At 47.8% G+C, this 14,338-nt stretch overlaps 2 protein-coding genes across 4 annotated transcripts in view; both read left to right on the top strand.

Annotated features, from left to right (window-relative positions):
* AP-1sigma (AP-1 complex subunit sigma-2) overlaps nt 1-14,338 on the top strand; it is a 524,179-nt gene that overhangs the window by 411,535 nt on the left and 98,306 nt on the right. The window lies entirely within an intron of this gene.
* Nucleotides 1-14,338, top strand: part of dlp (glypican dally-like) — a 129,254-nt gene that overhangs the window by 109,406 nt on the left and 5,510 nt on the right. The window contains exons 3-7 of the mRNA XM_077657667.1: nt 3,474-3,865; nt 6,570-6,735; nt 9,074-9,204; nt 10,355-10,638; nt 13,613-13,824. Of these exons, the coding sequence (XP_077513793.1) occupies nt 3,474-3,865; nt 6,570-6,735; nt 9,074-9,204; nt 10,355-10,638; nt 13,613-13,824 (1,185 nt within the window). The remainder of the gene's footprint in view (nt 1-3,473; nt 3,866-6,569; nt 6,736-9,073; nt 9,205-10,354; nt 10,639-13,612; nt 13,825-14,338) is intronic.

The raw sequence follows: 14,338 nt of genomic DNA, 5'->3' as shown, positions 1-14,338 counted from the left end.
CCGTGGAAGAAGGAAGCAAACGCACCAGAAAAGTTGTCCGCTAGACGCAGCTCCTCGGGGTTGAAAAGTGCTGCGTGTGTGCAAGCTGCCAAATAATCAAAAGTTTGCAGTCGTGCCCCTGTTAACGACTCCTGCACGAATGCATACATGCGCTGTGTTGCTTTGCTTTATCGTGTTCTCTGTTGTAATGTGTGTGATGTTGTGATACGTTACATGTACACAACCGAAAGAAAGGCGGTGCGCTTCGCGCGACGGTTACTGTAAACGCGAATACGCCTGTGCGAGGATAAAAGTAGAGTAGCCTGTCCTCTATAGCGCACTCTTTTATAAACGGAAGTGCGCTAGAGAGCACAACTTACTCCCCTTTTTTACTCCTTTCTCTTTGGAGTGTGTCGCTCTTTTCCTCTGCTATTCTCCATGTTATGGGAGCTCCCGCAGAAGCGCACTTTGATAACATTAATATTGTTATCATTATTCCTTCCCTGTCACATGTGCAGTGTGGCCATGTATACGTCTCAATAGAGACGTGACGGCACTTTACCGTTATGCAGGCGAGCTTGAATCTGGGCTGATATATCTGCACGACCTTTATTACCATCAAGGTGAGCACGGATGAACGGGCAACACATATAGACGTATCAAGCGCATTCCTGCATAAAACGATACAGAGCAGGCGCCCAAATCGATACGACGAATGCCAAGTCGGTTCCGGAGAACCCTTGGAAGTGCCGACAACGGGAGGGGAGGTGCCCAAGAGTCCCGGGGGCCCGCACGTCAGTCTGTCGGCGCCGCGCGGGGCCCGGCCGTGACGAGTCACGACGCTGCCCTGTGTTCTTCGCGGTGCCGTGCTCTTTCATCGCCACGTGTGTGGGGAGGCCGACGCGCGCCCCGCCGACGTGACGCTGAGCAGGTTGCGCGAGCGGGGTTTCCGGGAATTGGACTCGAGCCTTCTTTGGGCAAGACCGCGTATTGCACGCGTGTGTGTGTATAGGCATACTGCAGCAAGGGCCGATATCGTGTTTCTCGCCTGCGTCCTTCTACCTTTTTAGGGGTTCCCGTGAGGCGTTATTTATCCGCGTATTTCGAAAGCTGCTCTCGCCCAGATGCTAGATACTAGCGCGATGCACATCCAGTGCGCTGACTTGCTTGACTTCAGTTGCCGTTCGCGATGGAGGAGAGATTTTATGTGTAGTACATTGTGATCAGAGCGCGTATATCAGTGTGTCTGTTGTGCCTCAGTTTCTGTGTTCACGCCGTCCCCACGTCGCTAACAGATTTAATGAACTCGAGAGTCAGTTCAGGGATTCCCGACTCGGTTCCCATTGAGAATTATAAACAGTTTGCGGCTGCCAGCGTGAATTTGACTTTCCTTTTTACGCGGTGGTTAATATAAGCCCTTCGTCGACAGAAGCATTAAGGATGCGATGGCAGTGTAAAATGAGGCTCGTCGCTCCTGTGTCGACCCGCCGCGGTGGCTCAGTGGTTAGGACGCTCGGCTACTGATCCGGAGTTCCCGAGTTCGAGCCCGACCGCGGCGGCTGCGTTTTTATGGAGGCAAAACGCTAAGGCGCCCGTGTGCTTTGCGATGTCGGTGCACGTTAAATATCCCCAGGTGGTCGAAATTATTGCGGAGCCCTCCACTACGGCACCTCTTTCTTCCTTTCTTCTTTCACTCCCTCTTTTATTGCTTCCCTTACGCCGCGGTTCAGATGTCAAATGATATATGAGACAGATACTGCGCCATTTCCTTTCCCCCAAAACCAATTATTATTATTATTACTCCGGTGTCGGCACGTCCTGTCCTTTCCTTCTACACTCTTCGTTGTTAGCACTGACTGGCGCCATCCGTCCCTGTGCACCTCTAGAGGCTGTTCTCAGTGCGAGCAGCAGCCGAGGCGTGCGAACCCGAAGCTGGCACCACCGCCGCGGCAGTGCAGCGCCAAGTGGGAACGCGCGATCATCGACCGCTTCCCCTGCGGGACATCATTATCATCATCATTTGGCCCGCGGGTACTTGGAAGGAAGCGGAGAAGGATGGGGCCGCATAGATGGGGTTGGGGGTGGAGGAGCGAACACAAAGGGACCATTACGCGAGATACCGAATAGACATATCGGTTAGACGAGGCATCGTTTGCTCGGCTGTTCCCGCGCGTGTAGTAAGTTTGTACGTGCATGTCTCTGCTAGCGTCCGCGAGCACACGTCGTGCTGGCAATCACGCGTGCTATTCGCGATGCTTGGATGCCATCGTGTGTGTGTGTGTGCTTGCGGCCGCAGTTACATGTGTTTGTGACACCGCGTCGGCCGCTGCTGCCTCGCCAGAGGAGAACGCTTATGTGCCGGCCAGCAACTGCAGCGTGGTATGCGAGTGTTTGTGTGCGTGCGTGCGTATAGCCGCGTACACGTAATAGGCTTGCAGCGTTGTAGTACTGGGCGCCCCCTCGCGCCATCTGGGGCCGAGTTGAGGCGCTCATTCTTCGCGGCTCGGCTTTGTTTTGCTTCGCGCCTGCTGCAGCGCTGGCCTGGTGGACGGCCGTGTTCCGCCGCGCGATGGGTAAACAAAGAAGGGCGGCACTCTTGGGGCGGCCTGTCTCGCTGGCGTTTGGTCCCGGCCCAGAGAAAAGAACGGCCTGGCAGGAAGGGCAGCAGCTGTGTGAGAGCGGTGGGGGAGGAGTGACGTATACGCCGTTGTGCCGGCCGGTATTAAAAAAGCTGGCAGCACGCGTCGCACGTCACTACGGCAGACGGATCACTCATCGCGAAGGTCTGGCCTCGGCCCTCGTGTGCTCCTTCTGGGTCCGTTGGGAGGAAACGAGAAAGAAATAGTCTGTGTGCAAAAGCAGTCTGTGTACTGGTGCGCATAAAACTGATGTCCACTTTGGAAAGTAGCGTGGGCTTAAATTATCCGCACTTATTGAGATGCTTGCCGCGAAGATATGTCCGGGGAGGTCCGTACTCGAGGGCAACGTAGCCAGTGTCGCACGAAGAAAAAAAAAAAAAGGCGGGTTGGGCTCAACGCCTTTGTACATCTTGCGTCGTCATGCTTACGCATCTGTTTATAACAATACTTTCCGTTTATATAGTGGCAAACATGTTGATACCAGAGCAGGGCGACTATACTGACCAACTCGCTGAAGATGTAAGAACTATGTCCCACCTATATGGCCCAATGTTGATCAAATTTTTTAGTGAATCGCGCCCAACTACAGGAACTACGTGTCAGAATACGTTCATTAAACTGTAATAACCGCCGGTGAACGGATGCAGTGTCCGGCTGCACTCCTGCTCACCAGGGGGACGCGTATTCAGTTGTTGGGGCTGCTATGCCTCATTTGAGTGACGTTAATAAGTACTCTTGTAAATGTATTAAAAGCACCGCGCAAAATTTGTGCTCGCTGTGGTCTGAACGGAGTTGTGGCAGCGAGAGAGAGAGAGAGCTGCGGAGCATTAACGTGGACGTCCTTGTGATGCGCAGAGTTCTTCAGGGAGCTGCTGAAGACCTCGAAGAAGGACTTCCACGGCATGTTCCTGCGCACTTACGGCATGCAGTACGACACCAACTCCTACATCTTTCACGACATGTTCGAGCAGCTCGAGAAGTACTACCGCACGGGAGGTGTTGACTTGGTGGACGCGCTGGACGGCTTCTTCCTCGAGCTGTACCGCAAGATGTTCCAGGTGATGAACACGCAGTACGCGCTCAGCGAGCGCTACCTGCAGTGCGTCAGCGAGTACCGCGACGAGCTGCGGCCCTTCGGCGACGTGCCCCAGAAGCTGACGCTCGAAGTGAAGCGCTCCTTCGTCGCCACGCGCACCTTCGTCCAGGCGCTGGCAGTCGGCAGGGACGTCATTCAGAGCGTCATGGAGGTACGTATGTGCACCCCCCGTCAAAAGTTCACTTGCAGTGGGGTGAATGTCCAGGCCTTGTGTGCTCCGTGTAGCGGAGCGTTCAAGAAATCAAGGATAATTCAAGAAGAAATCTTTTCCTAGCATTTCAGGGTCCTTGGTTCTTTAATCATGCCGTGATGGCTCCATTATGCGGCTCAAGCGAAAAGCCTTTGGCCTGAAGGCTTTGGCCAAGACTGCATGCGCGTCCACTCTCCGTGCTATATCCGGCACGCAGCTGCGACACGTTCTGTTTGAATGAAGTCCTCGGGGCTTAGGTAATTTAATTCACGGAGCGTGAGTTAGAACAGCGTGTTCCGCGATGCGTTTCCGCGGTGTGCACTGACTACTGCGCATGCGTCGTGGCACGTGAGCATGCGCGCGCGCCCCCTCGAGGCAGTAGATGAGCGGAACGTACCGTGTTGGGCAATTCTTCCAGCGCTGTGCATCTCTGTGCGCTGTACAGAGATTCCTCGTTAATCTTAGCTCTCCCCGCGGCTACCGTGCTCGCGGCACGGTAATTCAGAATTTCGAAAGGGTGGTCCGGACGGAGACGAATTTCGTCGCACGCTATGCGGCCGCCAGCAGTGGTGCGTTTGCGTAACGCGGGAAGCGTGTGCCATTGTGCGTTGTAGAGCTCCGCCCTAAGACCCATGTCGGGCGCTGTACCGTCGACGGGGATCTATTCAATAATTCTCCGGCTTTTCTTTCCTGCGGGCGGCCAGCATGCGTGTTCGTTCTCACGGATGCGCCCAAATCGGTCGCTATTTGCGGAGCATCACGGTCTCGCTGTCGTCACGCCATGCCGAACAGAGAGCGGCCCGCCGCGCGCGCCTTTCGGCCCCAGCTTGTGGATGCGAAGGTCGAGCCCCCAACTAAATGAGGCGGCCTCCCTTCTTGCTTGCTGTAGACTCTCCCTCACCCCCCTCCCCGCTTTGAGGTTGCTCAGGATCATTCAAGCGGAGAAAGTTCCGTTCTCTCGCTCTCTCATTTTTTTTTTTTTCGCTAGTAGTTGCAGCAGGTGAATTGCTATCAGTGCCCTCAAAGCGCCCCCCACGCAACAGGGCTTGATCTATTCACCTACTCATGCGTGGAGAGACGACTGGGCGCTCCCTATCGCTCAGAAAAGGAGCCTGGCCCTTGCGTGTGGAATTCTGTACCTTACGCTTCCAGATACGTGAACTCCATGGGAGAGACGACAAAAGAAACAGCTAAGTTTGGGGTCATCTGAGTGGTGTGCGTGCGTGTGTGCTTGTTTGTGCTTCAGAAAGTGATGCTTATGTCATTCCATCGCACAATTAAGTTAGGTGCTCTGGATCAGCAGCATAGATTTCCACGCCCGAGTCACGGGCTCCTTTTCTGAATGATGGTGGATCCAGCCATCTCTCCATGCTCGAGTGGGTGAATGAAAGCTCTGCTCCAGTATGTCACATGGTTGCTCAAGATGGCAAAACAAAGTGAAAAAAAAATCGGGGGTAGCTGTATGGGCCACTCTTGGCAGAGGAGGTCTTATTCTCACCAAGTATTGACTTTTTTTTTCATGGAAAAGAAAAGGGGGGTCCAGTGGCGTTTTGACGAGCAAAATTTCTCGACGGAATGGGTGCATTTGTTCCCTACTCCCTGCTCTTTAGCCTTTTCCTCAAGGGGACACTGAGACAACCCCAACCTGTTATTGTTCTCAGTAAAAAAATTATTATCTGGCTCCTTGTGGCTGTGCTGCTATTTGTCTGGCAGCCAAGTATGCACTTATTGGCAAGAAAATTTGATTTAAAAATCTTCCCGCTAGTCGATCCAAACTCGTGATGTCCTTACCAAAAAGGACACGTTGCCACCATATTGAAGTGAATGGTGGTGTAGCGTACCCTTTGGGATCAGCACCCTTCCCCAAATTCGTTGTTGGCTCAGGCATTTTAGTTACAAATTTGGCTGGAGGTGGCGACACCTTTATGTCGTTTCCTGGTCTTTTCTTGCTTAAAAGAGCTCAGTTTTCGCTAAGAATGGTCCGTTCATGATCATAACGCGGTACCTTATCAATAGAGGCCAACTTTTAATTGTACTGTATTTATCCTTTGATGTACCTCTACGTATCCTTTAAATTGCCCCTGCAGTAAGTGTGTCCGACCGCGGTGGCCGCATTTCGATGGAGGCAAAACACTAAGGTACCAGTGTCCTTTGCGGTGTCAGTGCACATTAAAGATTCCCAGGGGGTCGAAATTATTCTGAAGCCCTCCACTACGGCACCTCTTTCTTTCCTTTGTCCCTCCTTTATCCCTTCCCTTACCGCAGTGGTTCAGGTGTTGGCCCGTATGTGAGGCAGATACTGAGTCATTACCTTCCCCAAAAACCAATTTTCAATTTTTCAAATGTGTTTTTATATGTCTGCTGAACCACACATTGGAGGAGATTCAGAGTCGGCAAGTACCTGGCTATTCAAGTTGAAATATCAATATGCGCTGAACACATTTCTAAGCACTTTTCAATGCATTCTTCTAGGTAGCATGACATCCTGAGTTTGGATGCAAACGATGTTTTGTTACTGTTCCTGACTAAACATTGCCAGTGCCTTGAATGAAGTGGCTGTTTGTGAAGTTGTTGGAGAAAAAAACAGTGTCACTTTCTTGGTGACTGCTACACAATATGTGTCATGTTGAAGTCTCACCAATCTGTGTTGTAATGATTGTTCCAGGTTGGTCCCACGGCTAACTGCAGCCATGCACTTATGAAGATGAGCTACTGCCCGCATTGCCACGGCCTCCCCAACCTGAAGCCCTGCTCGTCGTATTGTCACAGCGTCATGCGTGGATGCCTAGCACACCACATGGAGCTGGACACCGAGTGGGGCTTGTTCATTGGTCAGTATCCCTCTGCACGTGCAACAGTTCTCCTTGTTTTATTTTATACCTACACGGTGTCGCTCAACCTGTGAAGTATGCTTTCTCCTTTCAATTGTAGTAAAATCATGCTGATTCAATATTAGTTAATTTGAAATTGCAAATAATTTAGAGTTTGTGGTCCCGTATATTGTGAAGAAACTTTACGGGATAATTCCAGCCGGCAGCTCACACCCAATTCGAATACCCAGGGTGCTATACGTGAACATTTGAGCTTGTTACAAACTTGGGAACACCCAAGTTCGACTGGTAACGAAGGATTGCGCCGCCCTGCATTATACAGTGCGGCAGTACGACTTAGCGTGCGCTGCAGCTATATCACGCTGGCCAAAGCGACACTCTGTAGTTCACCATTGCCTGGCCGCCATTCGGCAGTGATAGGCGCGCTCAGGCCCCACCGGCAGCGACATAGATTATAGTTTCTATTTCGAGTATACCGCAGGCGGCATCGCCTCAACTCGTTGCTACAAAGTACTCCGTGCCATGCCCAGATTGGCCAGAGAGGTAGGATAGACCGCGCGCACTCTTCATTGTCACTCTTGTTGAAACGACAGCCGTTTCTTTGTGTATACCTGCATTGCACCATGACACTGATGCGATGTATCCGATCTTGGCTACCGCCTCAGCACATGCTGACAAAGTCGGAGGATAAAAGGGCCAGCGAGCGGTGAAGAGCTTTTCCAGTAACCGAGTTACATCGGGAGTGATGTGCGACCATGGTCTGCATACAGTGTGATAGAATTTGAAGGTTATCACTTGAGGTCTAAACTCTCCAGATAAACTGCTCTAATGCGGTTTATTGTTGCAAGAAGGCTGAAAGGAATGCATGAGCTTAGCTACCCAAAGAATTCCTCTGTCCTGCACCGTCATTTGTATTGCAGGCTAAGAAACCGTCACAGCAGGGAACATTTATTGGTCTTGTTGGCCGACAGAAACCCAATAACTTTAAAATCGCTGTAGACTGTACATTGAAACCAGTACGATGAGAGAGCCCAATTTAGGAGGAATTACCCGTTGAAACATCGACCGCAGATTTGTTGAATGTAATGGTAGCAAAATTTGGTGCTTACCTTTCTTGTTTTGCTTCTATTTCAGTGCATTCAAAAACCCACCTAATTCAAATATTCAAGTTCTAATAATTCAAATAATTTGAATTAACTCTTTCTTTGCTCCAGGAAAACAAGTAATTTCAGAGGCGTGTGTATAAAAAATTTTTCCGTCAATTAATTTAACTATTTTTCTTTATTGCAGCACATCGTAGTGTAACAGAATTCTCTTTTTAATGATGCTCAGAAAAAAGCTATATATATATATCTCTTACGAAAGAAAAAAATCTTTGGCAAAGTTTGGGAGACTCACAAAAATTTTTTAAATATTAAACACATTATATCGGAAATTAGGAGAATGAAAAATCTAGAATACATGCTTTGTGCATTACTATACAGAAAATTAGCATTCAAGTAACGCAACAAAAATCGTTCACGTGCAGCGCTTTGGGCTACTCGCAGTGCATTGCCTAGGTGGGCCCCAGGCTGTCTTGCAGATAACTCTGTCCGCTACACTGCTGGTGGCGTGGAATCGTTCAGAACATGACCGGTACCTTCAAAAGCCGTGAATTTCCTCGGTAATGGTGGAAACGAAACGTATAGATGGGCACCAGTTGATAGTCTGGGCTAGGAGGAGCAATCACCACCTCTATCTGAACTAAAATAAAACTGATAAGCACCATCTTTTCACACAAAACTCTTGCAGGGTCAGTGCCAGAAGAGGACACCACGTTAAGCACCATGCTTGCACAATCATTACATGTTGGCAGGTTTTGTACAAGTTTAAAAATGCTGCCTCATGCGGCTGACCAAAAAGCAAATTCAGAAACTTAAGTACAGTCCTTTTGCAACACGCTGAATGGGTTTATGTGTCCAGAAAAATTGCTCAGAATGGGACATTTTGCACCATCGGTCAAGTTGAACGATTTGAATAGATGCGGTAAGTAAAGAGTTAAAGAGGTTGTACTGTAATTCATGTCTGATAACTATATTGCATGTCTCATTGCATGTGTTCTTTCAGTTCGTGAGCGTATAAATGCTGTGTACTAGAGTGCACTAGGAAAACATTAAGGGTTTATCAATCTGGATAAACATTAATCAGGTTCAATAAATAAGTTGTTTGAATCAACAAAGTTCTACTATAGTGCCAAGTGGGAAATAAGAAAATAAGTCTAGCATAGTTAAGGTTGTACATTTAGCTTTGGCACCTTAATTATATCTCACTGTTAGAGCATTTTTTTTCTTCTCTGCAGATGCCCTAATGAACTTGGCAAATCGCCTCGAGAGCTCTTTCAATATCGAGTCAGTGGTGAACCCAATAGGAGTCAAGATATCAGAAGCCATCATGGACTTCCAAGAGAACAGGGCAACCATTTTGCAAACGGTGAGCAAGTGGCAAACATCCTTATTTGAATCACCTTTGTTCTTCTCTCCCCCCACAGTGGCTGCATACGCAGGCATCTTTAAGCCCACAAGCCCTCATGAGTCACTGATCCACGGTATATGTGTCTGTAGCTTCGTGCGCGTCGAGCACCTGGCCCATTGGAAGGAAGCGAAAGATACATTCCTCATGGCATGGTGCTAAAGCTTTAATGAAGTTAGCATGCGTCACTGAATCAACAGCACTTCTAAGCAGCTGGGCTGATAACTACACAGGGTGAATTCAAAATATGCAGGCCTATGCACATATGTCTGCACTGTCAGTTGATGCGTTTGTGCGGTGCTGACACTCTGGAACTCTGGAGGCCTATGTGGTCCATTGTTTCCACCCACCATGGCTGCCGAGTGTCAGCTGTTGTCTCACAAGCATAGGTTGGGGGTGGGCTGATTAATGAGGCCATTCACCTGGGATGATTTGGATTTAAACTCATGGATGAGCATGAGCCTGATTGAGTCCATTTAAGCCCTAGTTCAAGTGAGCCTGAGTGAATCAAAACCAACTTGAGTTTGGGCGTATATGAGTCTCGTAAAAGGATAACAAGGTGAGCTAGTTGGTGTGCATGCATTCTTGAATTTGAAAAGCGTGAAGGCCATTTCGGCTACATCAGACAGGAGCTGTGTTCTGCTATCACCTTTGCACTCTTTAAAATTTATGAATCTTCATCTTTTGTTCTGTGCTCACAGCGGCTCCTTTGCACACTGTGGCCCAAAAATGCATTTGGTCAATTGGGGTTTCCAATTCGATCCAATTCGAATGTCCAGTTGCTTTCAATCATGTATTTGGAACCAACTGAAACCTCCAGTTGAGACAATTGGAACACTTGGATTCCATTTGGTTTGGAACTAATTGGTTCTAATGGGAATGTCCAATTGGTTCCATACAGTTGGATTCAACTGGACATTTCATTTGAAAAGCCCAATTGGACACGATGGTTTTTTTTCGCCTGAGCACTGCCGTGAGTTCTGTGGTCATGCTTGAGTGCAGTGGCCTTCCTGCATTTTACGAAGACTGTGTATTTGGGGCCTGCATCCCTTATGCATATGGGAAATGACAGAAGACATGTGTCCTTCATTTTCTGCCTCACGCGGCACAGCTCTACGACAAATGTGGCAAGCTTCGACTGGCACGACGTGGGAGTGGCCAGGAGCTTCACTTTGAGACGCTCAAGTTTGGTGGTGCTGGTGGTGGCCAACAGCCTGCCATGCGACCAACTACAGCGGCTGGAACCAGCATGGACCGGCTGGTGCAGGGCATCAAGAAGCAGATCCGTGCCACACGCTCCATGTGGTCCCAGCTGCCCGACCGCTTATGCCGCCAGCCCTCTGCGCAGCCTCCTCCCACTGAGGAAGACTGCTGGGATGGACTCAGCCGTGCAAAGTAAGAATTGGCGTGGCTGCCTTTAAAAATTCTGTAGTAACTAAGGCGATCCACGGGGTGTGGTAGAAGACGCCAATAATTGCAGCTGCTGTGTGCTTCTTTCTTCCTCGTGCCTATCTAGCGCTGAAATTAATTTGGAATCCTCCACTAAAGCATTGCTCATTGCCTGCATGCATCTTCGAGGCATTAAACTCCACAAACCGCACCATGCCATACCATATGAAAAAGCGCAGCACAACATGGGTGCATGTATTTGTTTAACATGAGCAAGGTTGGTATAACCTTGTGGATTTGCAACAACTTAAAAAAAAAAAGGGGGGCTACACTCATAAGGCTGACATCGATGGCCAACATGACCAGATACCAGCCAGTAATGACCCACAGGGAGGAAAGGGAAATGAAAATTTGTAACTTCGAACTGATTGACCACGTACCCTCTTAGAAGAAAAAATGGGCGGTGGTTTAGCTTCTGTTAAACTTGGAGTGATGCAATAGCTACAGCTGGCTGAGTGGAACTTGCTGAATTGAATTTCAAAGTCAGTCTTTTGCCGCTCCATTTCGCTGGGTGTTCCTTCTTCATCTTTGTCCCACTTGACATGGTGCATGCGCACAGCTGTGGCAGCTCGGTTTCGCCGGCGTGCCGCGCCGCTGGCAGCAACAGCTGCTGTGCACGACGTGGCTCGTCACGTGACCAACCACATGATCAGCCACGGCGCCGCCACGCTGAAGGCTCGAAATGCTACCGTAGTGTAGCTATCGCTACAAAATAAAAAGTTCATAGCCATCCACCAACCCCTAAGCTGCAGCAGTGCAAACTGTTATATGGTCGGATACAACTTAAGTCTGCAGTGAAGCACCTCCCACATTCAGGATTGCCACACAGAATTCCTCCACGACAAAAATGTAGTCTGTAAAATATTTCTTATTACCTAAACAAGAAGCTAATTACAGGAACAGATTATAAGCTCTAGAATTTTGATGCTTGGCTTGTTTACCGTAGTCAAATATTAATAAGTTGATTTCGTTTACTATTTTGATTGGCCAGTGGAGTAATACAGGACGCCGCAGATCGCCGCCCAGTGTTACAAACTGCTGTTTTCTTAAGTTGTATCTGACTATAGTCAAAGCACTTAGAAAGGGATCACTCATTGCACAAGACAGAAAACAATGGCATAACCTGCGTACATCCATGAAGCATGTCCTCCCTATTCATTTGTATCTCCACATACCTGACCCTTATGCTAGAGCCAGAAGCATTCACCAAATGACTGAGGATGCTTTCATTAGATTTGGACCTGTGGGTGCGGCCAGTAAAACTGCACTTATTGAACTGCAGCATCGTTTGTTGGGAAGATATCGTAGTTAAAATGGCCTGTTAGCATGGGCCAAAACACATTGGGAACCGGATAGGAATCCGATTTTTTCTATTTGGTTTATAATTGTTTCTCATTTTGTTTTAGCCAATTTCTATTGACCTTTTTTTAAATGGGGGCATAAACTTTTGGCCATTCCCCGTAGCGAAGAAATGACAGAGATAGCTTTGCCGCTGCTAGAATTGCTGAAATTGCAAACTTTCGCTCACAGCTCACTGTGCCTGTAGTTCAGAAAACAGAGAAGATGCATGCTACTGTTACCTCTTCCTATTTCCCACTCTTTCCTCCCTTTCTTCTGGAATGCTTGGCTTCAGTCGGTCTTGCCAAACTGCCAATGGGCTAAGCGGAGATGGCATTCCTATCTTTTCATTAACATACTGTCTTTGCCAGAGGTGACTAGGCAACGTTCTTTGCTTCTCTGCCATGTAGTGGAGCCTTATTGCATCTCTGAAGATCAAAGGGTCTCGAAGTGTGATGACAAGGGCTGTCCTTGCCTTCCTCAGATTTAGAGCTTAGGGGGTGCCATAAGTGCTCCGCTACACTGCTAAGATCCCATTGCTTTGTTACTTTGACAAAGACAGTACATAATGCAGTAAAGCAAAAAAGCAGTAAATTACAAGGCAAAATTCAATGGTGCAAATGCTAGTTTCTACTTTTTCATTGCACACCTATACATTCGGTCAATCCTATACAAGTCCGTAAAATGTACAATTCATTTGTTATGCGATTTAGGTTTGTTTTGCTTTATCAGCTTATGCAGTAATTGCACTGTTTAAATATCTGCAGTCACTCCTTGGAATTAAAACAGTTTGCCCACTGAAGGGTGCCACTTTAAAGCAGCTCGAAGTTTGTGTGGGGTGCTTGCCATTAAGCAGTGTTGATTTGACCTCACTCTCCAACCTGCATTTTAAAGCACTGTCAGCCAATTTTCTGCACGAATTTGGACCAACTGTTTTGGCCAATTGGTAGCAACAGGGTCAGCGGTCGAGCACATGCCGACTCTTGCCTTCATTTGGCCACCAACTGTTGTCCCCAATTCATTAGCATCTACCAATTGTAAACTGGCCTTGTTCACGTAGGTGAATCAAAATTACTTGAAGGCCAAGCTGCTTGATTGGTAAAGGAGGTCTACAGTTTTGATGAGGATTCTGATTACTGGAAATTGTCCGTCAGAGTTAATGCCTTCCTTATAAGTGCTAGATCTAGGTTGTGTGGGCTCAAAGCAGCTTAACAATATTAAATGTATTGCCAGTTTGGTCTGTGAAAATTTGCTCTAATTTATGACATTGATATCAGCATGATGCTACTGATTATATATAGCTTTATAGCTCATGCCTTTATCTGGATCATTAAGGGCGACTACTAAAGCTCTGAATAATGTTATATCATGATCAACACATTTGCAGCCACCATTCATAAGGCATTGTAGTGCAGCAGTTTCTAAGCTTGAGAGGTCGCTCAATTTCGAGACTAATCAAAAGTGATATGCTTGAAACAGCTTCAATTCGTGTTTGGCATCATTGTGACTCACATGTGATGATTGACGGCCGTAAAAGAGCCTCATTTACTTCATTCAAAATGTGTTCTTGCCGACTATGCAGGTCTGAAGGGAACCACACAGTGACAGGAGGCAAAGCCCGAGGATCACATCAGCAGCTGCAGCACCAACTTCAGAGTGGCCATAGGGCAAGTGGCCATGAGTACTCAACCAGCAGTAACGTGGTCGTCAATCAGCTTGTGCTCACTCTCAAGATCATCACTAACAAGCTGAACTTGGCATATGGAGGCCATGATGTCCAGTGGCAGGACACCGGTCAGTGGCAAAGCTTTGTCATGAATTGCACCACAGTTTCCTGCATTATTTGATGTAACCTTCACATGTCTGCATTTGTAGTGATGTTCGCTCTTTTTATGTAGATGCATTTGTTCTGACCTTATTTTAAAGTTACACATGCAAAGTTTAGTCTATAATGGCTATGCGTATGCTGTTGTTGTGTGGCTGCTAGAATTGTGTGTTTGAGTGGATTCTGGTTGAGATATGCATACATGAATGAGCTGAGAAAATCTGTTTGCCGCCCACCTGAGATTCGGTTTATACGGGAGTGTACGAAATTAAAATATATTTCTATGTAGCGTGACTGATGTGTAGCTTGGCAATGTGTGTGTAGCAGCTTCCCTCTAATTCATTATCAATAAATTTGCTTCCCTAATACCAGCTATTAGTAAAGTGCATTGCTAGCACACTCAATGATGTTTAGTTGCACAGAATTCTGTTAATTCAAACTTTCCTATTGTTTAACTTTGTTTATTTAAATAATCTGCCCTTG

The sequence above is a fragment of the Amblyomma americanum genome, chromosome 3 (genome assembly GCF_052857255.1).
Source record: "Amblyomma americanum isolate KBUSLIRL-KWMA chromosome 3, ASM5285725v1, whole genome shotgun sequence".
Lineage (NCBI taxonomy): Eukaryota > Metazoa > Arthropoda > Arachnida > Ixodida > Ixodidae > Amblyomma > Amblyomma americanum.
Note: the sequence above shows the minus strand (reverse complement) of the source record. Positions and strands in the feature narration are given on the sequence as shown.